At 43.2% G+C, this 23,030-nt stretch overlaps 2 protein-coding genes across 4 annotated transcripts in view; both read left to right on the top strand.

Moving 5' to 3' along the window:
• Positions 1–315: 315 nt before the first annotated feature.
• Positions 316–14,263, top strand: LOC140478672 (zinc finger protein 639-like). Of its 2 annotated transcripts, none has more exons than XM_072571917.1 (3): positions 316–641; positions 8,756–8,827; positions 9,503–14,263. In XM_072571917.1, exons 1-3 carry the CDS (start codon positions 584–586, stop codon positions 10,657–10,659), a joined length of 1,287 nt encoding a protein of 428 aa, XP_072428018.1. In that variant the 5' UTR covers positions 316–583; the 3' UTR covers positions 10,660–14,263. The 2 variants fall into 2 exon arrangements, with proteins under 2 accessions (XP_072428018.1, XP_072428017.1); XM_072571916.1 differs by having other exon boundaries at positions 316–665.
• A 4,073-nt stretch (positions 14,264–18,336) lies between these two features.
• The window catches only part of rfc4 (replication factor C (activator 1) 4), a 35,572-nt gene continuing 30,878 nt past the window's right edge, over positions 18,337–23,030 (top strand). For both annotated transcript variants that reach the window (XR_011960840.1, XM_072571915.1), the window contains exons 1-3: positions 18,337–18,441; positions 20,066–20,191; positions 21,821–21,899. Coding sequence is in view for 1 of the 2 variants with exons in the window: in XM_072571915.1 (XP_072428016.1) it covers positions 20,073–20,191; positions 21,821–21,899 (198 nt within the window). In the remaining variant the exon portion in view is untranslated. The remainder of the gene's footprint in view (positions 18,442–20,065; positions 20,192–21,820; positions 21,900–23,030) is intronic.

Here is a 23,030-nt window from a genome sequence, read left to right as displayed (position 1 = left end):
TATTGGGTTATTGGAGTGTTGGGGGGTGTTGGGGTTATTGGAGTGTTGGGGGGTGTTGGGGTTTTTGGGGGTGTTGGGGTTATCGGAGTGTTGGGGGGTGTTGGGGTTTTTGGGGGTGTTGGGGTTATCGGAGTGTTGGGGGTGTTGGGGTTATTGGAGTGTTGGGGGTGTTGGGGTTATTGGAGTCTTGGGGGTGTTGGAGTATTGGGTTATTGGAGTATTGGGGGGTGTTGGGGTTTTTGGGGGTGTCGGGGTTGGCCGGGGCTGGGTTTTCTCTGGTCGGGAAAAGCGAGACGCTCCCTGTGCGCGCGCAGCGGAAACCGGGAGCCCGCGCGCTCAGGGAGCGTCTCACAACAAGACCCGGAGCTGGGACAGAGGGAGCAGGCCTTCAGGCCGGGACACAGGCCCCTCACTGCCGCTTCACAGGCGGCCGCAGAGACCGAGACCGGGACCGGGACCAAGGGACAGCCGCCGGGAGCAGGGGCTCGGCCCAGGCCCAGGCCCAGGCCCGGAGCAAAGGGACAGCCGCAGGGAGCCGGGGCCTAGGCCCGGGGCCGAGGGACGGCAGCCGGGCCGCTCCGCCATGAGTGCGAATGGCCAAAGGAAGCGGAGGAAGAGTTTAAATCCCTCCCGTTACTCGGGTAATGAAGGAGGAGGCTGTGAGAGTGAGTTATACAGAAACTGGGGACGAGGCAGCAGCGCCAACCAACTCAATAACCAGGATACACCTTCACTAACCATAACACCGTGTAAATAACCAGGATACAGCTTCACTAACCATAATCACTGTGTAAATAACCAGGATACAGCTTCACTAACCATAACACCGTGTAAATAACCAGGATACAGCTTCACCAACTATAAACGCTGTAAATAACCAGGATACACCTTCACTAACCATAATCACTGTGTAAATAACCAGGATACAGCTTCACTAACTATCAACGCTGTAAATAACTAGGATACAGCTTTACTAACCATAAACACTGTGTAAATAACCAGAATACACCTTCACCAACTATAAACACTGTAAATAACTAGGATACAGCTTTACTAACCATAACACTGTGTAAATAACTAGGATACAGCTTTACTAACCATAAACACTGTGTAAATAACCAGGATACAGCTTCACTAACTATAAACGCTGTAAATAACCAGGATACACCTTCACTAACTATAAACGCTGTAAATAAACAGAATACAGCTTCAGTAACTGTAACACTGTAAATAACTAGGATACAGCTTCACTAACCCTAAACACTGTAAATAAACAGAATGTAGCTTCACTAACACCGTGTAAACAACCGGAATACAGCTTCACTAACCATAATCACTGTGTAAATAACCAGGATACAGCTTCACTAACACGAACACTGTAAATAACCAGAATACTGCTTCATTAACAATAACACTGTATAAATAAGATACCGACTAAATAACTGTAACATTGTCTCAATATCCCCAGCTCTGTCTAAACTATAAAACTGTAAATAACTAGGAAGACTGTGTAAGTAAGCATAATGCTGTCTACAGTAGCTATAACCCTGTATATAGCCAAAACACTGTGTAAATAACTGGGCAGCAAGGTAATTCAAGAAAAATAATGATATTAACATTTTCAGTGTGGTACTTTATTGTGTTTTCAAGTAGATGATTGAATTGTTGTGTTCATGTCTGCTGTTAGGATTGTTTTCATTTTTATTTGTCATTGGGGTAACTTAAGAGCTTTCCCACTTTTAAAACTGTGTAATGGTTTGTGAGAAAGGAGATGGAGTTGTAAAGTCAACATAAGATTCACAGTTCAACGTCAGTGTCTGCGGAATGTTCAATTGGTGTCGTGTATGAGCTTTGTAGCATGTTGTGGCAGCGATGACTTTGGCCTTATTGAATTGTGACTTGAGGACTTTGGATGTCAGAGAAGTCTGTTAGTGCTGAAGGGCTTTTGCCCGAAACGTTGATTTCGAAGCTACTTGGATGCTGCCTGAACTGCTGTGCTCTTCCAGCACCACTAATCCAGTCATTGTTTTTACCCTACTAAAATACTTGGGAGAGCTTTCAAAAGTTGATGTGGGGGTGGATATTTGCAGGTAAAGGGGTGGCTGGAGAATGGGAAGCTTTCGAAGTGAGAAAGCGAGAGTGCACAGACAGTATGTTTCTGTTAGGGTGCAGGGCTGGTAGGCGTAGGGGATGCTGGATAACTAGAGAAATTGAGGTTTTGGTTGAGAAAATGAAGGAAGCAGCTGTCAGGTAAAGACAGCAGAGATCGAGTGAATCCCTAGAAGAGCATAAAGGCAGTAAGAGTATACTTGAGAGAACTCACGAGAGCAAAAGGGACATGAGACTGCTTTGGCAAATAGGGTTAAGGCGAATCCAAAGGAATTTTATAGATATATTAAGGACAAAAAAGTAACTAGGGATTGAATAGGGTGCGTAAAGTTTATCAAGAAATTATGTGTGGAGTAGAAGATGGGGGCAATACTAAATGAATATTTTGCATCAGTGTTTACTGTGGAGAAGGATATGGAAGGTAAAAAATGTGGGAAAATAAATAACAACATCTTAAAAGATGTCCATATTACCTAGGAGGAGTTGTTGAATTTCTTAAAACACGTAAAGGTGGATAAATCCCCGTGACCTGATCAGGTGTACCCTAGAATTCTGTGGGAAGCTAGGGAAGTGATTGCTGGGCCCCTTGCTGAGATATTTATCTCATTGATAGTCACAAGTGAGGTGCCGGAAGACTGGAGGTTGGTTAACGTGGTGCCACTGTTTAAGAAAGGTAGTTAGGAAAAGCCAGGGAACTATAGACTGATGAGCCTGACATCGGTGGTGGTCAAGTTGTTGGAAGGGATCCTGAGGAATAGGATTTACATGTATTTGGAAAGTCAAAGACTGATTAGGGATAGTCAATAAGATTTAGTGCATAGGAAATAGTGTCTCTCAAACTTGAGTTTTTTGAAGTTGTAACGAAAAGGATTAATGAAGGCAAAATGGTGGATGTGATCTGTATGGACTTCAGTAAGGCGTTCGACAAGGTTCCTCATGGTAGACTGGTTAGCAAGGTTAGATCTCATGGAATACTGGGAGAACTAGCCGTTTGTATATAGAAATGGGTCAAAGGTAGAAGTCCAAGAATGGTGGTGGAGGGTTGCTTTTCAAAATGGAGGCCAGTGACCAGTGGTATGCCATAACGATCAGAACTGGATCCACAGCTTTTTGTCATTTATATACATGATTTGGATGTGAGCATAGGAGGTATGGTTGGTAAGTTTGCAGATGACACCAAAATTCGAGGTGTAGTGGACAGCGAAGGTTACCTTAGTGCAACAGGATTTTGATCAGATGGATTGAGGAGTGGAAGATGGAATTTAATTTAAATAAATGTGAGGTGCTGCATTTTGGAAAGGCAAATCAGGGCAGGGCTTATACAATTAGGATTAAGGTCCTGGGGAATGTTGCGAAACAAAGAGATCTTGGAGTGCAGGTTCATAGTTCCTTGAAAGTGGAGTCGCAGGTAGACAGGATATTGAAGGCAGCATTTGGTATGCTTATCTTTATTGGTCAGAGTATTGAGTACAGGAGTTGGGAGGTCATGTTGCGGCTGTACAGGACATTAGTTAGGCCACTTTTAGAATACTGCATTCAATTCTGATCTCCTTCCTATCGGAAAGATGTTGTGAAACTTGAAAGGGTTCAGAAAAGATTTCCAAGGATGTTGCCAGTGTTGGAGGGTTTGAGCTATAGGGATAGTCTGGTAGTGTGGCCGAGCAGTCCAAGGCGCTGGATTAAGGCTCCCATCTCTAAGGAGGTGTGAGTTCGAATCCCATCGCTGCCATTCCTGAGAGTCACAGGTTGCATTTCAGTGTGTTATTGAGAAACAAACTTGGAAGGAGCTATCTTACAAGTTATCTGTAAGAATAATAGGGTGGTTATGGTAGGGGATTTTAATTTTCCAAACATCTATGGGACTGCCATAGTGTTAAAGGTTTAGATGGAGAGGAATTTGTTAAGTGTGTACAAGACAATTTTCTGATTCAGCATGTGGATGTGCCTACTAGAGAAGGTGCAAACCTTGGGAAACCTTGGGACTGAGGTGTCAGTGGGGGAGCACTTTGGGGCCAGCGACCATAATTCTAAATAATTTTAAAATAGTGATGGAAAAGGATAGACTAGATCTAAAAGTTGAAGTTCCAAATTGGAGAAAGGCCAATTTTGACGGTATTAGGCAAGAACTTTCGAAAGCTGATTGGAGGCAGATGTTTGCAGGTAAAGGGATGGCTGGAAAATGGGAAGCCTTCAGAAATGAGATAACAAGAATCCAGAGAATGCATATTCCTGTCAGGGTGAAAGGGAAGGCTAGTAGGTATAAGGAATGCTGATGACTAAAGAAATTGAGGGTTTGGTTAAGAAAAAGAAGGAAGCATATGTCAGGTAGCGACAGGATAGATCGAATGAATCCTTAGAGTATAAAGAAAGTCGGAGTATACTTAAGAGGGAAATCAGGAGGGCAAAACGGGGACATGAGATAGCTTTGGCAAATAGAATTAAGGAGAATCCAAAGGGTTTTTACAAATATATTAAGGACAAAAGGGTAACTAGGGAGAGAATAGGGTCCCTCAAAGATCAGCAAGGCAGCCTTTGTGTGGAGCCACAGAAAATAGGGGAGAGACTAAATGAATATTTTGCATCAGTATTTACTGTGGAAAAGGATATGCAAGATATACACTATAGGGAAGCAAATGGTGACATCTTGCAAAATGTCTGGATTACAGAGGAGGAAGTGCTGGATGTCTTGAAATGGTTAAAAGTGGATAAATCCCCAGGACCTGATCAGGTGTATTTGAGACCTCTGTGGGAAGCTAGAGAAGTGATTGCTGGGCCTCTTGCTGAGATATTTGTATCATCGATAGTCACAGGTGAGGTGCCGGAAGACTGGAGGTTGGCAAACGTGGTGCCGCTGTTTAAGAAGGGCGGTAAAGACAAGCCAGGGAACGATAGACTGGTAAGCCTGACCTCGGTGGTGGGCAAGTTGTTGGAGGGAATCCTGAGGGACAGGATGTACATGTATTTGGAAAGGCAAGGACTTATTAGGGATAGTCAACGTGGCTTTGTGCTTGCTAAATCATGTCTCGCAAACTTGATTGAGTTTTTTTAGAAAAGTAACAAAGAAGATTGATGAGGGCAGAGCAGTAGATGTGATATATATGGCTTCAGTGAAGCGTTTGACAATGTTCCCCATGGGAGACTAATTAGCAAGGTTAGATCTCATGGAATACAGGGAGAACTGGCAATTTTGATACAGAACTGGCTCAAAGGTAGAAGACAGAGGATGGTGGTGGAGGGTTGTTTTTCAGACTGGAGGCCTGTGACCAATGGAGTGCCACAAGGATCGGTGTTGGGCCCTCTACTTTTTGTCATTTACATAAATGATTTGTATGCGAGCATAAAAGGTACAGTTAGTAAGTTTGCAGATGACACCAAAATTGGAGGTGTAGTGGACAATGAAGAGGGTTACCTCAGATTACAACAGGATCTGGACCAGATGGGCCAAAGGACTGAGAAGTGGCAGATGGGGTTTAATTGAGATAAATGTGAGGTGCTGCAGTTTGGGAAAGCAATCTTAGCAGGACTTCTACACTTAATGGTAAGGTCCTAGGGAGTGTTGCTGAACAAAGAGACCCCTTGGAGTGCAGGTTCATTGCTCCTTGAAAGTGGAATCGCAGGTAGATAGGATAGTGAAGAAGGTGTTTGGTATGCTTTCCTTTATTGGTCATAGTATTGAGTACAGGAGTTGGGAGGTCACGTTGCGGCTGTACAGGACATTGGTTAGGCCACTGTTGGAATATTCCGTGCAATTCAGGTCTCCTGCCTATTGGAAAGATGTTGTGAACCTTGAAAGGGTTCAGAAAAGATTTACAAGGATGTTGCCACGGTTGGAGGATCTGAGCTACAGGGAGAGGCTGAACAGGCTGGGGCTGTTTTCCCTGGAGCGTCGGAGGCTGAGGGGTGACCTTATAGAGGTTTACAAAATTGAGGGGCATGGATAGGATAAATAGACAAAGTCTTTTCCCTGGGGTTGGGGAGACCAGAACTAGAGGGCATAGGTTTACTGCGAGAGGGGAAAGATATAAAAGAGACATAAGGGGCAACTTTTTCACGCAGAGGGTGGAACGTGTATGGGATGAGCTGCCAGAGGAAGTGGTGGAGGCTGGTACAATTGCACCTTTTAAGAGGCATTTGGATAGGTCTATGAATAGGAAGAGGTTAAAAATGTGTTGCTGGAAAAGCGCAGCAGGTCAGGCAGCATCCAAGGAGAAGGAGAATCGACGTTTCGGGCATAAGCCCTTCTTCAGGAATGCCTAAAGAAGGGCTTATGCCCGAAACGTCAATTCTCCTTCTGCTTGGATGCTGCCTGACCTGCGCTTTTCCAGCAACACACTTTTAAACTCCAATCTCCAGCATCTGCAGTCCTCACTTTCTCCTAAATGAGTAGGAAGGGTTTAGAGGGATATGGGCCAGGTGCTGGCAGGTGGGGCTAGATTGGGTTGGCATATCTGGTCTGCATGCGCGTGTTGGACCGAAGGGTCTGTTTCCATGCTGTACATCTCTTTGACTCTGAGAGGCTGAACAGGTTGGGGCTGTTTTTCCTGGAGCATCGGAGGCTGAGGGGTGACTTTATAGAGGTTTATAAAATCATGAGGGGCATAGATAGGGTGAACAGACAAGGTATTTTCCCTGGGGTGAAGGAGTCCAGAACTAGAGGGCATGGGTTTAGGGTGAGAGGGGAAAGATTTAAAAGGGACCTAAGGGGCAAAGTTTTCACACAGTGGGTGGTGCATCTATGGAATGAGCTGACAGAGGAAGTAGTGGAGACTGGTACAATTGCAATATTTAAAAGGCATCTTGGTGGGTATATGAATAGGAAGGGTTTAAAGGGCTATGGTTCAAATGCTGGTACATGGGACTAGATTAATTTAGGATATCTGGTTGTCATGGTCGAGTTGGACCAAAGGGTCTGTTTCTGTGCTGTACATCTCTATGACTCTATAACTGCTGGGAGGGAGAGCTCGGTGTCACCATCACAGTTGGTAAGCTGGACTCCATGACATGATGTGACATGTGTGACGTGACATGTCAATGAGGTCTACAGGGAGTGCGCAGAATAGATAAAGATGGGGCCAAAAGTGAATCCTCTATCCCCCAGGCTATGATATAGAGTGTGAGAGATGGATTTCATGAATGAAATTATATTGAAAAAGGCAAAAAGAAAGGAATAACCTGCAGTATGTAGTACTTTTCATGATTCCCTAATGTTCCCAAGCACTTTACAATGTAGTCTAACCACTTATAATGTCGGAAGGTAAATGTATTAGCCAATTTCACACAATTTTTCAGCATTAGTGCAGTAAAATGCCCTCAGATGCTTTGTCAAAATAGTATCAAACCATTTTAAACTGAGACACGGGAGGACAGACGACCAAAAACCTTGACCCATGAGAGATTTTCCTCCTCTTCAAAATGTCTCTCCTTCTGGAAGTGTCAGATGGGGTCACTTTTTTGTTTCAGCAAGTAACTTTGATACTGGGGAATAAAACTAGGCAAAAGTGAGGACTGCAGATGCTGGAGATTAGAGTCAAGTGTGTGGTGCTGGAAAAGCACAGCAGGTCAGGCAGCATCCGAGGAGCAGGAGAATCAACGTTTCAGGCAAAAGCTCCGGAATAAAAGTAAAGAGTACAAGCCAATCAGCTATGAGCCTGTTGGTACAAGTTGTTTGGTCTACTCCAAGTTCTTCTGATCATTGTTATAAATTGTTATTATTGTTCTCTTTTCTTAATTCTTTCAAATTCACCTAGTTCTGCCAATTCTAAGTGTACATCCCTCTATTGTTTCTCTTGCATCTCCAGCATACCTACTCAGTTTGTAACAATCTGCTCCAGTCAAAGTCAGAACTGACTCCAATGACTTGAGCATAAAGTATAGGCTGAAGTATTGGAGGAATGCTGAACTGTCAGGGTAACATTTTTGGATGAGATGTGGGAATTGAGAATAGGCTGTTGAGGGATTAGTTGCATTGGCAGCAGTTCAGAAAGGGTTAATAAGATTTCCAGAGATGAGGTGTTTGTCTCATGAAGAGAGATTGAGCTGTTGAGGCCTATATTCTGGAGTTTAGGAGAATGAGAGGAGATCTAATTGTGCTACATAAAGTGTGTAAGGGGATTGACAAAGTAGACTTGGAAAGGGTGGTCCCTTGTGTGTGGGCAATCTTGAATGAGCGGTCATAGTTTTAGGGTAAGGATTGGCAGATTTCAACAGGGATAAGGAGGAATTACTTCTCTAAGGGTCATGAATCTGTGGAATTCACTCCCCCAAAGTGCAGTGGATGCTAGGGCACTGAGTAAGATTAAGGAGGTGATAGATGTTTAATTAGTAACGGATTGAAGGGTTATTGAGAGTGGTCATGAAAACAAAGTTGACGGTGGCTGGTACAATTACAACATTTAAAAGGCATTTGGATGGGTATATGAATAGGAAGGGATTAGAGGGATATGGGCCAAATGCTATCAAATGGGACTAGATTAGGTTAGGATATCTGGTTGGCATGGATGAGTTGGATTGAAGGAACTGCTTCCGTGCTATACATCTCTATGACTCTAAGATCAGTCATGGTTGTATTAAATGGTTGAGAAGGCTCAAGGGACTGAAGGGTCTCCTCCTGCTCCTCATTCTCATGTTGTTGTGTTACCTTTTATAGGGTCTGATTCCACAGTTGAAGACAAAGAAGAAAAAAGTCCTGAACACTGTAACAGTTCAAGCGATTCACAAGGTAATTTTTCTTTTTAGTAATGAATTCTCGTATCTGTAAATCTTACCTTGTAATATCTATTTACTGAGATGAAAATGATGTATTGACTCATTAATTTGTTTCTTGAAGGTTGCTAGCCTGAGTGTGATTTTTCTTTATTAATGACAAAATCAAAACTTGTATCTTAACTGCAACCATTTGATAGGATTAGTTGATTGTAATACTGATGGGGCTGCCCTACAGACTAGAAGAAATTAAGACAACTCTGCTTTATTTTCTTTATTTACTGTTATTTTGCTTTATTTGCTCTCCTGTCTTTTCTCAACAATTTTCTCATCGTACCCTCTCCTTTAAAGCAGTCAATTGTGTTTGAGTACAAGTTTCAGGTGGTAGCAGCTTTCTGGGTCCTTAACCAAGTGACTATTCTTTATCTGAGTATCTGGACAGTGAGGGCTAGATTTTCATCTTGCTGCCCAAGTTCAGAACCATCTGTCTAGAATGACAACCTGTTATCAAAATTTTAATTTCTTGTTTTCTTATCTTTGACCCATTCCCTTGTGCCTAGGCACTGGCATTTGCCAAGGGGATATGCTAGAAAATTGTGTTTTCACACACTTGGGAAAGAGAAAATATGGTGGTTTCCAAGAATGTCTTAAATGTGTCAGTGCACTCTTTAAATTCGCTTTTTTTTTTCAGACCTTTGCATGGCCTTGAGACCAATAAACTCTGTTTTGAAAGGAACTAGCAAGAGACAAAGTGAATTTGATAACTGGAGTCCTTTAAATCGCCAAGTGAACAGATTTAACACACATCATCCTGAACATGGAGTTTCAACGAACAATAAACACCAAGACAACGCAAACGAAAGTTCAGTTGGTGATAGTTTGGAAAATCGGACCAAGTCCCCTTGCTCAACGGTTCTCTATCAGCATAAGTGGCCTCTTCGAAAACCATCTTGTGATGGGCTGTATAGCTGTGAGCATTGTGACTTCAACAGCAAGTACCCATCAGAGCTGAAGCAGCATGTTATTCTCAGGCACACAAACACTCTGCCGAACATCTGTCCAGTTTGTAAACATGAATTTCTAACGTATGATCTACTTCATAAGCACATGCAGATCCATGAAACAGAAGAGCCAAATGCTTGCCAGTTGTGTAGCTACAGTGCAGAAAACCCGAAGGAGCTGGAGTTACACGTGGCGGATGTCCACAGCACTGAGTATCTGTACTGGTGTGAACAATGCAACATCCACTTCTGCAGTACCAGTGAGCTGCATCTTCACTTGCAGCAGCATGATGGCGATGAACAGTACCTCTGCCAGTTCTGTGAATATGGCACAGATGATGCTGCTGAGCTACATAGCCATGTCCTTGCTGAACATGCATACAGCCTCATGGAGATGAATGACAGCTCCGAAGATGGACTTCAGGGACCTGCAGGCTTCTTAAGTAAAGTGAGCTTTGACCGGGAGAGAAATTTCTTTATCTGTCAGTCCTGCGGCTACAGGAGCCGGTTGTACGGCAATGTAAACCGGCATGTGGCAATTGAGCATGCCCGTTTTTTTCCATACGTGTGTGATGATTGTGGGAAGGGATTTTGCAACACAGCCGAATATAACAAACATTTGAACTTGCACTCTTCTCAGGAGATCTACTTGTGTCAGTACTGTGATTATTCTACTGAGCAAATTGCAAACCTCCGATCCCATATCGACATAAGCCATGCTGCAGCGCTTCCATACAAATGCGAGATGTGTATGTTGAGGTTTGCAAATGATGGTGACCTTATGTGGCATCTTGCTAAACACAAACAGAATAATGAGCTGCTATGGTATCAGGGATATGATTATTAAACATAATTTTAAACTTTGTTTCTGTGGCTGTGTCTTGTAGAATTCCACGAGTGTGAAACTACATTGTTTTTTGATTATTTGGAAGATGTTCCTGTGGAAGAGTGCCATGTAAGTCCTCACAAGCCTATCTGTCTGACTATAGAGAATCCAAAGTGGCTTAACTGAGTGTGTGAAGCGTTTTCTGTTGCTGTTCTATTTCGCCGATTGTAGCACTATGTGTGTGATGGCTGAGAACCAAGCAAGAAAGCATTCCAAATTCCAACCTGTCACAAACATCAATATTTTAAAGTAGAATGTAAACCATGACTATAAATGGGGGAAACTGTAAAAGCACAGTCTGTGGCCTGGTACCTGAAAAGTTAAAACAGCAAAAGGTAGACCTTCCCATTTGGGTGTTATCTGAGATCTGTGCACAAATTGTTTCCAAAATTGAAACTAGGTTTCCCTCATGCTCCCCCTCTCGCACTACCTCCTCTCTAAGTTTCTAAACTGTCTTATTTAGCCAATGTTTTTAAAAAACTTTTAAAAAATTTTACTTTCAGAAAGGTCCTTGATTTATGAATAACAATCTTGTGCAACGTGATCCATACAGCCAACATGGGTATATCACAAACGATTAGAAAGTGAATTAATGTCTAGTTCACCACCTGTGAGTAGTCAGCTTTGCAAATAACTAATTACCTTTAAAACAATTGCATTTGGTATTTATAATGGTTTGCAGAATTCAGTTTCTTAGTAAGTTTAAAATTTTACACTCAAAGCTTTTGAAACATGTTTGTCAGCACCTGGCACCCAAAGAGCTTTCTTAAATTTAAAAGTCTCCATGAATTTTGCAAATTAATACTATTAATGGAAACTTAATTCAATCTGCAACGTGTCAGGGTCAGCTTCCACCACAATGTTTTTCAAACTAGCGCAGAAGATAGCAGGAATTTAGTTTAGATCTGGATTTTTTTTTAGTTTTCTAACTGACTTCCAGAGAATTTCCAGTGAAATGCCATTTGGTTGCATGGTGCCAGAAACTACAGACTCCTTGGCTAAAAATCTTGTTTTCTTCAAGATTATTATCTAATCATAATTTTTGCAATGGCATGCTGGCGTTTTACAAGTCATGGTTGTTGCAAGAGGACCCAAGATAACAGGAGAGAGAGGAGAATCTTCTGCATTTCTAAACAGATCATTGAGGTAATATTGGCTGCATGTGTTGTCCACAGACTAGGCTATCCTAACCAAACTAGGTGTTGGGACAAGAATAAATTTAGCAAAATTACAGAGCCGAATTAAATTTGAATGCATCTCAGCAAAGGATAAATATCTCAAGATGGGGAATCAAAGAAAACCTTACTGCAGAAAACAATCCACAGGCCAACAATGCTGTTCTTTTTTTCAGACTTTCTTACATTAAAGATGATTTAGGAATGGACCAATGGCTTGCAATGTTTCTACTAGGTGTACAAAGAGATGCACTTGTACCTGTACAAGTGTACATTATATAAATACAAAATTATGCTTTCTTAACACAATTCCACTATGTCAGAGTACCCTTCAAGGTTGGATGGATGTGATAGTAATGTATATACGCAGAAGATGGTTCATATATTCAGAGTGTCTATAGTGATTTTGTGGATATCACCTGAGCACTGAAATCAGATTTACTGACATTTTATAGTTCACTGACTGTTATTTAGTATTTATTTTGAAGGCATCTTATCCATGGGTATGGTGCAGTATGACGGATCTCTTACCAGCTTTCTTGAAAGTGGTTTGGGCAAAGTATAACTCCTTTCTTTATAATGTATATCAATATGATTACGTAGGCTATGTAGAGCTGATTGTGCTGAAGATTGTGTCAATGTTATGGAATAAGTGACATCAATTTTGAAAATTAAAATAAACTTTGTCAGCTCAGTTGGAAATTATGGTTATCTTGTTTTATTATAGTCAGTGCGTTTGTGTTCCTAAATATGCAAAAACTCATATTTGGATTCTCGTTCAGCTCCTTGGAAAAGTGTCTTAATAATTAGCCTTGTGCATTAAAAACTGCTTAATATACACAGTTATACATTTGAATTGAACAGAATGATGCCTACTTATAAGTCATACTTGCTAAACTGCAATATTACATTGTGGGGCAGTTCCACAATGGCTTTTCTTCTATATCCAGAAGTGCTCTTACATACAACTGAACGTTTCTTTTCCAAAACTATATCACTTTTATTTTAAATGCAGAAGTGCTTTTACACAACTGAAAAGCTTTCCACCACCAAATCACAGGGACCTGTTTTGTTTTTAACTATCGACTGCCACCATTAATTCATCCATTTGGCCAAATGATCCCATCATGCCTTTTAGAATATTGTTTTCGTTGGGAAAACCTGGGATTAAGTCCGAGGTCGACCACCTATTTTTATGCAAGCTACAGGATGTTTTGGAACAGCCTTATCCAGCTCTTTGCACAATCTGCTCATTGCACAAGCAGACTCAGCATCTAATTGACATTCTGTCAAAGAGGTCATAGGGTAGCTGGAATCAAACATTACAGGAGAAACCAGGAAAATGGGGTTGAAAAACCAATCAGCCATGATTGAATGGTGGAGCAGACTCAATGGGCTAAATGACCTGATTTCTGCTCCTATGTCTTGTGGTCTTATAATAGAATATGGATCGCTGCTCTTTTAAGATTGAGAGAGTAGGCTTGGGGCTATCACAGGATACAACCAGGAGAAACTGATTGTCATTAATACTGACATCATCTAACTTGATAACCACAAAGTTCAAGCAAACATTTAATCCACGCGTTTTAACTTTTTGCATAATGCATTGCAGAATATCAATCCAAGCCACTTTCAGAGATTTCAAACCTATCATAGTTTTCACATTTTAAACCTGGTTTGATTGGTCATTCATTGTGTTTTTTCACAAAGGATAAAGTATTTATATTTAAAGGAGAATGAAACATTCAAAGCTGATATTCAACTGTTAATAAGACCCACAAAGAAGTGCAGAGTGTTGTTTTATAATACATTAGTATCTTTTGGTTGGGGTAAAAAGATGCAGCAAATTCTATGCTGGCAAGAAGTCTGTGTACCTTGCCCCAACTCTGAATTTCAGATTTTAATGTGTGCATGTTACAAATGTAATTTTATATTGCCAAATATAATTGTTTGAAAATGTGCTCATCTGTTAAATGTATCATGAAGAAATTATGTAACATTTCACACATGCAGGTATTTAGTGAAACCTTCACGTAAGTTCCTGTAGAATCCTATTTATCTTTGTAGGAGTCAAAAATAGTGTTTAAAGTTATTTTTGAAGTATTTGATAATGCAACACTTAGGATAATTTCTACATGCAACGTGGCTTGTCACAGTTTCTCGATGTTTGACAAATAATTTTGTATTTGCTTATTTTTGTATGCCTCTGATTTTGATGGAATTCTCAACTTTTGTTAAATAGAGAATACATTTGCATTCTTGTAACATTGCACAACACTGTACAAAAGTGACGTACAGCAAGTGATGGACTGTATACTGGGAGTATTTTCAGACATTTGAATAATGAGAAGAAAGTAATGCTGTACTTATGGGAACTAGTGCTATATTGTAAGATCATAGTATTAAAATGTAATTTTTGCACTTTGACATGATTCTTTGTTTTCATTACCATCAACTTCAAAAGTTCTGGTTAGAAATTGCAAAATAAAAAGCAAGTTTCAAAGATAACTTGATCAGAGTTCATGATCATAAATCAGTAATTCTTATGTGTGTTAGGTTGCTATTAGACTTTGCGGTGATTTTCCCACTGGTATCGTAACCAACTGGCAATTGTGGTTAAGATTTCAATGTGAATGATGGGTACCACTGGGGTCTCTATCCCTGTAACTCCAGCAAGGAGCTAACATCAGAATAAGTGGTGAGGGAGAAAAGTCCTGAAGTAAGAACATGAGGAGCCAGAGAGTAATGGAAAATGAGTTTAGGTTTGTGTTTCTGTAGATTTGGTTGAGGAGAGTGGTTCATTTCAGTCTAATAATATTTTTTTTGCTCAGCGTGACAGTGAAAGTGTGGGCATCCTTGGTGGAAGTCTGACTGAGAGGCTGAAGTTGTTACAGATCTTCTGACCTATTCAGTTTTCTGCACGTTGGATAACCAAAAGATGAACAGGGTAGAATTGAAGTGATGCCAGAAGTTGTGAAATTAATCCATCTTGTGTTTTTTTTAAAAAGACATCTATGAATTGTGCTAAGGGATGGGCATATGAGTGGTATTTAAAAATAAAATAGTTTCTTCCATTACAGGTGTGCTGCAGTCACCAGTAGCATTCTTGGCTGTAACCATCATCATTTCAGTCAAAATTTGGATATCAAATTTGGAACCTAGTAGTCAGTATAGTTGATCCATATGGTTCTCTGAGTGGCAAATTATTTTTAATCATGGAAGAGGCAAAACTTTTAAATGTGAAAAAATAGATGTCTGGGATTGCTGCAGCTTCTTCAATATTAACTAAACAAAAACAAATGTGTTATAATTCTTAACTTGGTAGAATCATTGACGTTACAATCTAACCACCAATAATTTGATGTCCAGCATCTTTTAACATTGTCATCAGCTGTTCCTCCTTTCAATATGACATCTACTTGGGCACAAGTTTCTGTTGTAATTCTTCACATGATTGAATAGGCTTAACTTCAACCCCAAATCTTTGGACACTGATTAACCAGTCCTGTGAGATGGTGGGATGCAGATTGTAGGGTTTATTTCCTTTTTATTGTCTGATACTGCTCTGCCTCATTGTTAAGGGATTTGAACTGAAAGTGTGATGCAACTTAGTTGATAAGTTGCCATTTTAAATGATTGGAAACCAACCAGTTCCTCCAAGTCATTAATGTCAATACTGTTGCACTTCAAGTAGAGCATTGGTGTGACTTTGTAGTATTTCCTTGTCCTTCCCTGGAATATTAGCTACTTGAGTGTTGATAAACAGCACCTGATTTGGGTGATGTCATTTAGCCATATAGATGGTGGCCAGTTTACTGTAACAAAGAAGGTATTGGAGAAACTCAGCAGGTCTGGCAGCATCTGGGGAGAGAAAGCAGGTTATTATTTTGAGTCTAGTGACCATTCTTCAGAATTGATCGTAGCTAGGAAAATAGGCATAGGGGCTGAAGGTTGGGGGGTGGGGGTGCGACATAGTGTGTGGAAAGGCAGTTGGACAGAGGAATGGATTATAGTATGTCGAAGAACAGGAAAATCTGATAATGGGGACCATAAGTAGGTGAAGATTGGCTGTGATGAAAGAACCTGAGTGATGACAGAGTCTGGTGTATGGGGTTTGGAGTCAGGACATGGGAGAAGGTGTTCAGGCCCTAAATTTATTGAATTTCATATCAAATTTGAAGGCTGCAGGTTCCTCAAGTGGAAAATGAGGTGGTGTTCTTCCAGTTTGCACTATGTTTTGGTGGAGCATGCAGCAAGCTTGACATGGAGATGTTGACCAGAGAACCATGTGTTGAGGTGCCAGGCAACTGGAAGCTGTCCATTTTTGTGGATAGAATTTAACTTCTGCAAAGCAGTCTCCCAGTCTGTATCATCTCCCCAATATCGAGGAGACCTCACTGTGAAGCAGAAGTAAATCATTGCTTCACCTGGAAAATGTGTCTGGAGCCTTTGATAGTGAGGAGGTAAACAGGCGAGTTTTGGATTTCCTGTGGTTGTATGGCAAGGTGCCTTGCGATATGGGGAGGTGTTGGAAATGGACCAGTTTATTAAATTAATCATCCAATTTATTGTAGCTAGATTTTTCCTGAATGCTAGTCGAACTGGCATTGAGATGTTTGTTAGGTCCTTGCATTAAATCTGGATGATGCAGCGGAGGAATTTTTGTTAGGGTTTTCTAGTTCTTATTTTGCAGGTCCAAGGTCCAGGGGATGATGACAACTGCTCTGTGAACCCCCAGGACTTTAGTTGACTTGTGGAGATCTTTGATGTCAAATACTCGTTGGTGTAGTGCATCTTCTGAGTGTGTCTGTCAGCACGTATGGGTGTTGGAATGTACAATGATCAGGTTTGGATTGATACAAGTCTTGGTCACGTTCAAGGACAAGTCTGATTGTCTTGAAGACAAAATTGAAGAGATTGAGAATGGCTTGCAAATTCATAATGGTTTAGTCTCCAATGGTCAGTTTAGTTTTAAGTAGTAAAAAGGATCTTTTAAAACTAAAGCAATGGTCTCCATTTTAAATGTAAATATAATGCTGAAGTGTATTGGAACAGCTCTTTTGCTAACTTGTGGCTTACTTGAACCAACTGTTTGACCTCTATGATTCAGAAACCTAAACAATAAGCTTACAATTGCAACAGTTACGCTATGCCTAGTCAAATTTTGAGAATAAATTTTTAAACTCTAGTTTTAAAAGCACTTTGTTTGTTTATTGCCATGATGATCTGGAGTTAGGTTAGTTGTGCAGCTAAAGCCATGTTAGCTGCTATGAGATGCACGCCCCCACCTCTGTTCATTGTTACATGGAGGATGAAACACATGGAATAATTCCACCTAATGTTACCTTCCCTAACCATCTCTGTAAATTGCATTGTTCTTCAACACGTGGCTTCTCTCCCTTTTGTGCCTTGAGCTTTCATTTTGGAAATTTCACAACTTCTGTTCTGCATGGAGGGACTACTAGTACAGGTTCCTCCTGCAGACTATTACATGACTTTGCCCAAGGCCTCTGACTAAATACACCATCCTGAAATGTCCTGCTGGAGGCATGTTTGAATGTATGGGATTCCCACTCCATGTGAGTACCTGTGTTGGGTAGTTCTCCAAAGAGCAGTCACAGCGGTTGTTATTTTGAACCGTTGTATGGATACCCAGGCCTTGTATCCAGCTTGCACTCCGAGGGAAACATTTTTCCACATTAATTTGTACATGGTTGTAGCTCTTTCCTTATTTAAATTATGTTTAATTAGCATTGTAGTTCAATGTCTGATTTTATAAAATCTGCAGATTTTGAATATGTGCCCTAACCAAGATTGGGTCACTGAATGGCATGGTCTGATGAAACAAGTAATTACCATACATTAATAATAATGATATATATATTTTTTTAAAAGCAATATTCTGCAACACTGCAGTGAGGCTAGGCCTTGCATTCTGTTTTGAAACATCTCAGCCACAGCAGCAGTGAGAAAGACAGAGGGGCAACCCTTAGAACCTGAACCCTTAAGACTAGGTTTGAAGTGCTCACTGTTTCTCTCTTATTGCAGATAGTGAGTTCCTCCAGCCCTTTCTTTGTTAGTTTCAGATATCCAGCAGCTTTTATTTGAAAACAGGATCAGGTATAGGCCATTTGGCCCTTCCAGCCTCCTCCTCCATGGCATATCATGCAGCTCAGTCCCGTCTGCTTTCTAGCAGGAACTATATAGAGCTCCTTCTGGAGGACAGCCAAAGCCCAAAGATGGGTGAGAGAAATGGGAGAGAATGTGGAAATGGGGGGGGGGGGGGGGGAATGAGGGGATTGGGGGAAGAGTGTGGAAATTGGGGGGAAGGAATGGGGAGAATGAGGGGTGGGGAATGGGATTGGAGAGAATGGGTGAGGGGATTGGGGCGATTTGGGAGGATGGGGGGGGAGGGGGAATGTTTGTGTCGGAGCTGGTTTCCAGCCGGACCTATTTGTCCGGGATACCGGCCGGAAGAGGAAATATGATCAGCGCCACAGGAGCCGTTGGCGGGAGTTTTAGCGGCGTCTTGGAACAGAGCGCCCAGAGACACAGACAGACAGAGACGGTGCGGCAGTGCGGGGGGAGGCAGTGTGTGTGAGAGAGAGAGAGAACACAGCGGGGCGGCTCCAGCTCAGATTCCCGCCCTCAGTGTGTCCGCGGGTGAACACTCCCCCCCCCCCCCCTCACTCACTTCCCCCCCCCTCACTCACTCCCCCCCTCACTCACTCCCCCCCCTCACTCACTCCCCCCCCTCACTCACTCCCCCCCTCACTCCCCCCCTCACTCACTCCCCCCCTCACTCACTCCCCCCCCTCACTCACTCACCCCCTCACTCCCCCCCTCACTCACTCCCCCCCTCACTCACTCCCCCCCCTCACTCACTCACCCCCCCTCACTCACTCCCCCCCCTCACTCACTCCCCCCCCTCACTCACTCCCCCCCTCACTCACTCCCCCCCCTCACTCACTCCCCCCCCTCACTCACTCCCCCCCCTCACTCACTCCCCCCCCCCTCCCTCACTCACCCCCCCTCACTCACTCCCCCCCTCACTCACTCCCCCCCCTCACTCACTCACTCACTCCCCCCCCTCACTCACTCACCCCCTCACTCCCCCCCTCACTCACTCCCCCCCTCACTCACTCCCCCCCTCACTCACTCACCCCCCCTCACTCACTCCCCCCCCTCACTCACTCCCCCCCCTCACTCACTCCCCCCCCTCACTCACTCCCCCCCCTCACTCACTCACTCCCCCCCTCACTCACTCCCCCCCTCACTCACTCACTCCCCCCCTCACTCACTCCCCCCCCCTCACTCACTCCCCCCCCTCACTCACTCCCCCCCCTCACTCACTCCCCCCCCTCACTCACTCCCCCCCCCTCACTCACTCACTCCCCCCCTCACTCACTCCCCCCCCTCACTCACTCACTCCCCCCCTCACTCACTCCCCCCCCTCACTCACTCCCCCCCCTCACTCACTCCCCCCCCCTCACTCACTCCCCCCCCTCACTCACTCCCCCCCCCTCACTCACTCACCCCCCCTCACTCACTCCCCCCCCCTCACTCACTCACTCCCCCCCCTCACTCACTCCCCCCCCCTCACTCACTCACTCCCCCCCTCACTCACTCCCCCCCCCCTCACTCACTCCCCCCCTCACTCACTCCCCCCCTCACTCACTCCCCCCCCTCACTCACTCCCCCCCCTCACTCACTCACCCCCCCTCACTCACTCCCCTCACTCACTCCCCCCCCTCACTCACTCCCCCCCTCACTCACTCCCCCCCTCACTCCCCCCCCTCACTCACTCCCCCCCCTCACTCACTCCCCCCCTCACTCACTCCCCCCCTCACTCACTCCCCCCCCTCACTCACTCACTCCCCCCCTCACTCACTCCCCCCCCTCACTCACTCCCCCCCTCACTCACTCACCCCCCCTCACTCACTCCCCCCCCTCACTCACTCCCCCCCCTCACTCACTCACTCCCCCCCTCACTCACTCACTCCCCCCCCTCACTCACTCACCCCCCTCACCCCCCCTCACTCACTCACCCCCCCTCACTCACTCACCCCCCCCTCACTCACTCCCCCCCCTCACTCACTCCCCGTCCTCTCTGAATCACTTTCATTCCCTAACCCACCCCCCCCCCAAAAAAAATCCTCAATACGTTTAATATTTGCAATTTGTATTGGAAGGTGGAAAATGCAAGCTTTTTTAAAAGGACCTGGAGTAAACAGCTCAAAACCAGTGAAAGAAAAAGCTGCAGCAGGAACCAGTGGAGAGAACAAAAAGCAAAAACCAGTTCCATGGGTGGAGAAATAGTAAGAAACTAACTCCAGATGATGTTTTGTGTAGTGCCATGTGTCCTTTTCTCTCAGGATTATCTGGGTGATTAGAAATGCTGGCTGTGTTTCTGAGTCTGTAATCAATCAATTGTTATAGTTTGAGGTGATTGTCTTTTTTTTGTCCATGAGAGAGAGTCAGAAGTTAACCTTCACAGTTGCTTCCCCTGCTTGTAGAGATCTTAAAAGCACAGTTCTTAGCTGTTACCTAGTCTCCTAAAATATGCCAAGTACTAAACCATCGGAAATCTTTTGCTTCAGGATTGTAATAAAGGCTCTCATGATTTTACTCTCTTTTCACTTGCCCCTCTTGGGTCACACTGTAGGTCAGAAAGTTGGAGTTGTGGGGGGTGGTTGCCTGCAGTCAAATGCCAGGCTCAAGCAGGTTCCAGAGGTGTGCACAAGAAGATCAAGATGCTCGGTTGTTACTCAGTAACTGGTTCTGATAGTGGTCACTATGGGAACCTGTTGGGAACCTGTTGTGTGGATTACGAGTGCAAGCATGCTTTCTGTCATTTTGTTTTTTGTTGACATTTAGGCATCCTGCACCAAAATCAAACGTTTACATGTGAACGATGTGAAGTTGACATTTCATATGAGAATAATAAAAATTGGGAAATTTTGGACAAGAGTAGGTTTCAAAAATTATATTGTGAAAACCTTCATAAATAGCCAATGTTATAAAATTGATTACGTTAATTGTGATTGCTTTTTCAAAAACTGCATTTCATTTATATTAACACTGTCCTCTGAAATAAAATGTCTGTTCAGTATTCATAGAGTGATACAACATGGAAACAGGCCCTTCGGTCCAACCATGTTCCTAAACTAAACTAGTCCCCCTGTTTGCGCTTGCCCATATCCCTCCAAACCTTTCCTATTCATGAATTTATTCAAATATCTTTTAATGTTGTGAGTGTATCTGCATCCATCACTTCTTCTGGCAATTCATTCCACACAAGAACCACTCTCTTTAAAAAAAAGTTGCCCCGTGTCCTTTTTAAGTCTTTCTCCTCTACGTTCCCTTGTTTTGAACTTCTCCACCCTAGGAAAAGCCCCTTGACATTCACCTTATTTATTCCCCTCCTGATTTATAAACTTCCATAAGGTCACCCCTCAACCTCCTACACTCTGGTGAAAAAAGCCCCAGTCTGCTTTTAAATCTCAAACCCTCCAGTCCTGGTAAATCTTTTCTGAATCCTCTCTAGTTGTAATATAACAGGGTGATCAGAACTGCACACAGTATTGCAGGAGATACTTCACCAACATCCTGTACACCCACAAAATGATATCCCAAAGATCTGAGCAATTCCTTAGCCTCTTAAATATGAGTTGCCCTCGCACTCAATTCTGTGGGTTTCTCTGAAGGATAGTGGAAGCTTCTCATCAGGTAAAGTGAGTAAAGAAGGAATGCTGAGACATGACTGATTGCTTTGCACCTGAAAAGAAAATATTTGTCTTTTCCTTGATTGCATCACGATGCATGAGAATTACTCATTAATTTCTTTTCATGATTTGGTAGATGGATGCAATTCGTACCAAATAAATTTGTGTGTTTGAAGTGAGATTCTGCTCGAGTCTGTCTTCTTACTTGTCTTTTGCCTGCAGCCGTCCAAAATGTGTCTCCGAAGTGGCCTTTCAGGAGGAGGTTGTGGCTGTGCTAAAAAAGTCACTCGAAGGAGCAGATGTGAGTGTCCAGTCTACTGCAAATACTTATTAATTCCCAGCTCAGTACCTTTTCAAATAGATGTATCACGATATTAAAAAATTATTCCTGCTCCTCTTCCTAAACTGCAGTTCTTTCAGAATTAAATTGTGAAATCTGTTCACTGTATGTATCAGTGATTTAGATGAGGGAACTAAATAATATCTCCAGTTTGCAGATGACACAAAGGACTGGAGCGTGAGCGGTAAGGAGGATGTGGTGATGCTTTACTGTGATTTGGACAGGCTGAGTGACTGGGTAAATGTATGGCAGATGCAGTATAATGTGCACAAAATGTGAGGTTAGCTACTTTGATAACAAAAACATGAAAGTAGGTTATTATCTGATTGGTGATACATTGAGAAAGTGGGAGGTATAATGAGACTTTGTTCACCAATCACTGAAAGTAAGCACCCAGGACCGACAGGTGGTGAAGAAGGTAAATGGTATGTCGGCCTTCATCGTGAGAGGATTCGATTACAGGACCAGGGATATCTTGCTGCAATTGGATGGGGCAGTGGTGAAACTGCACAAAACTGCAGTTTTGGTCTCCTTATCTGTGGAAGTATGTTATCTTGATGGAAGGAAAGTTTCCCAGACTAATTCCTAGAATGGCAGGGCTGACTATGAGAAGAGACTTGATTGGTTAGGACAGTATTCACTGGAGTTTAGAAGAATGAGAGGGGTATCGGAAAGATGTTGTGAAACTTGAAAGGGTTCAGACAAGATTTACAAGGATGTTGCCAGGGTTGGAGGATCTGAGCTATAGGGAGAGGCTGAACAGGCTGGGGCTGTTTTCCCTGGAGCGTCGGAGGCTGAGGGGTGACCTTATAGAGGTTTACAAAAGTATGAGGGGCATGGATAGGATAAATAGGCAAAGTCTTTTCCCTGGGGTCGGGGAGTCCAGAACTGGAGGGCATAAGTTTAGGGTGAGAGGGGAAAGATATAAAAGAGACTTAAGGGGCAACTTTTTCACACACAGGATGGTACGTGTATGGAAAGAACTGCCAAAGGAAGTGGTGGAGGCTGGTACAATTGCAATATTTAAGAGGCATTTGGATGGGTATATGAATAGGAAGGGTTTGGAGGGATATGGGCCGGGTGCTGGCAGGT

This window comes from Chiloscyllium punctatum, chromosome 6 (assembly GCF_047496795.1).
Source record: "Chiloscyllium punctatum isolate Juve2018m chromosome 6, sChiPun1.3, whole genome shotgun sequence".
NCBI lineage: Eukaryota > Metazoa > Chordata > Chondrichthyes > Orectolobiformes > Hemiscylliidae > Chiloscyllium > Chiloscyllium punctatum.
Note: the sequence above shows the minus strand (reverse complement) of the source record. Positions and strands in the feature narration are given on the sequence as shown.

Coding starts and splice junctions, on each gene's coding strand:
- LOC140478672 (XM_072571916.1), top strand. CDS start 584: ATGAGTGCGAATGGCCAAAGGAAGCGGAGGAAGAGTTTAAATCCCTCC. Junction 666..8,755: donor TGAAGGAGGAGGCTGTGAGA/GTGAGTTATACA, acceptor TACCTTTTATAG/GGTCTGATTCCACAGTTGAA. Junction 8,828..9,502: donor CAGTTCAAGCGATTCACAAG/GTAATTTTTCTT, acceptor TTTTTTTTTCAG/ACCTTTGCATGGCCTTGAGA.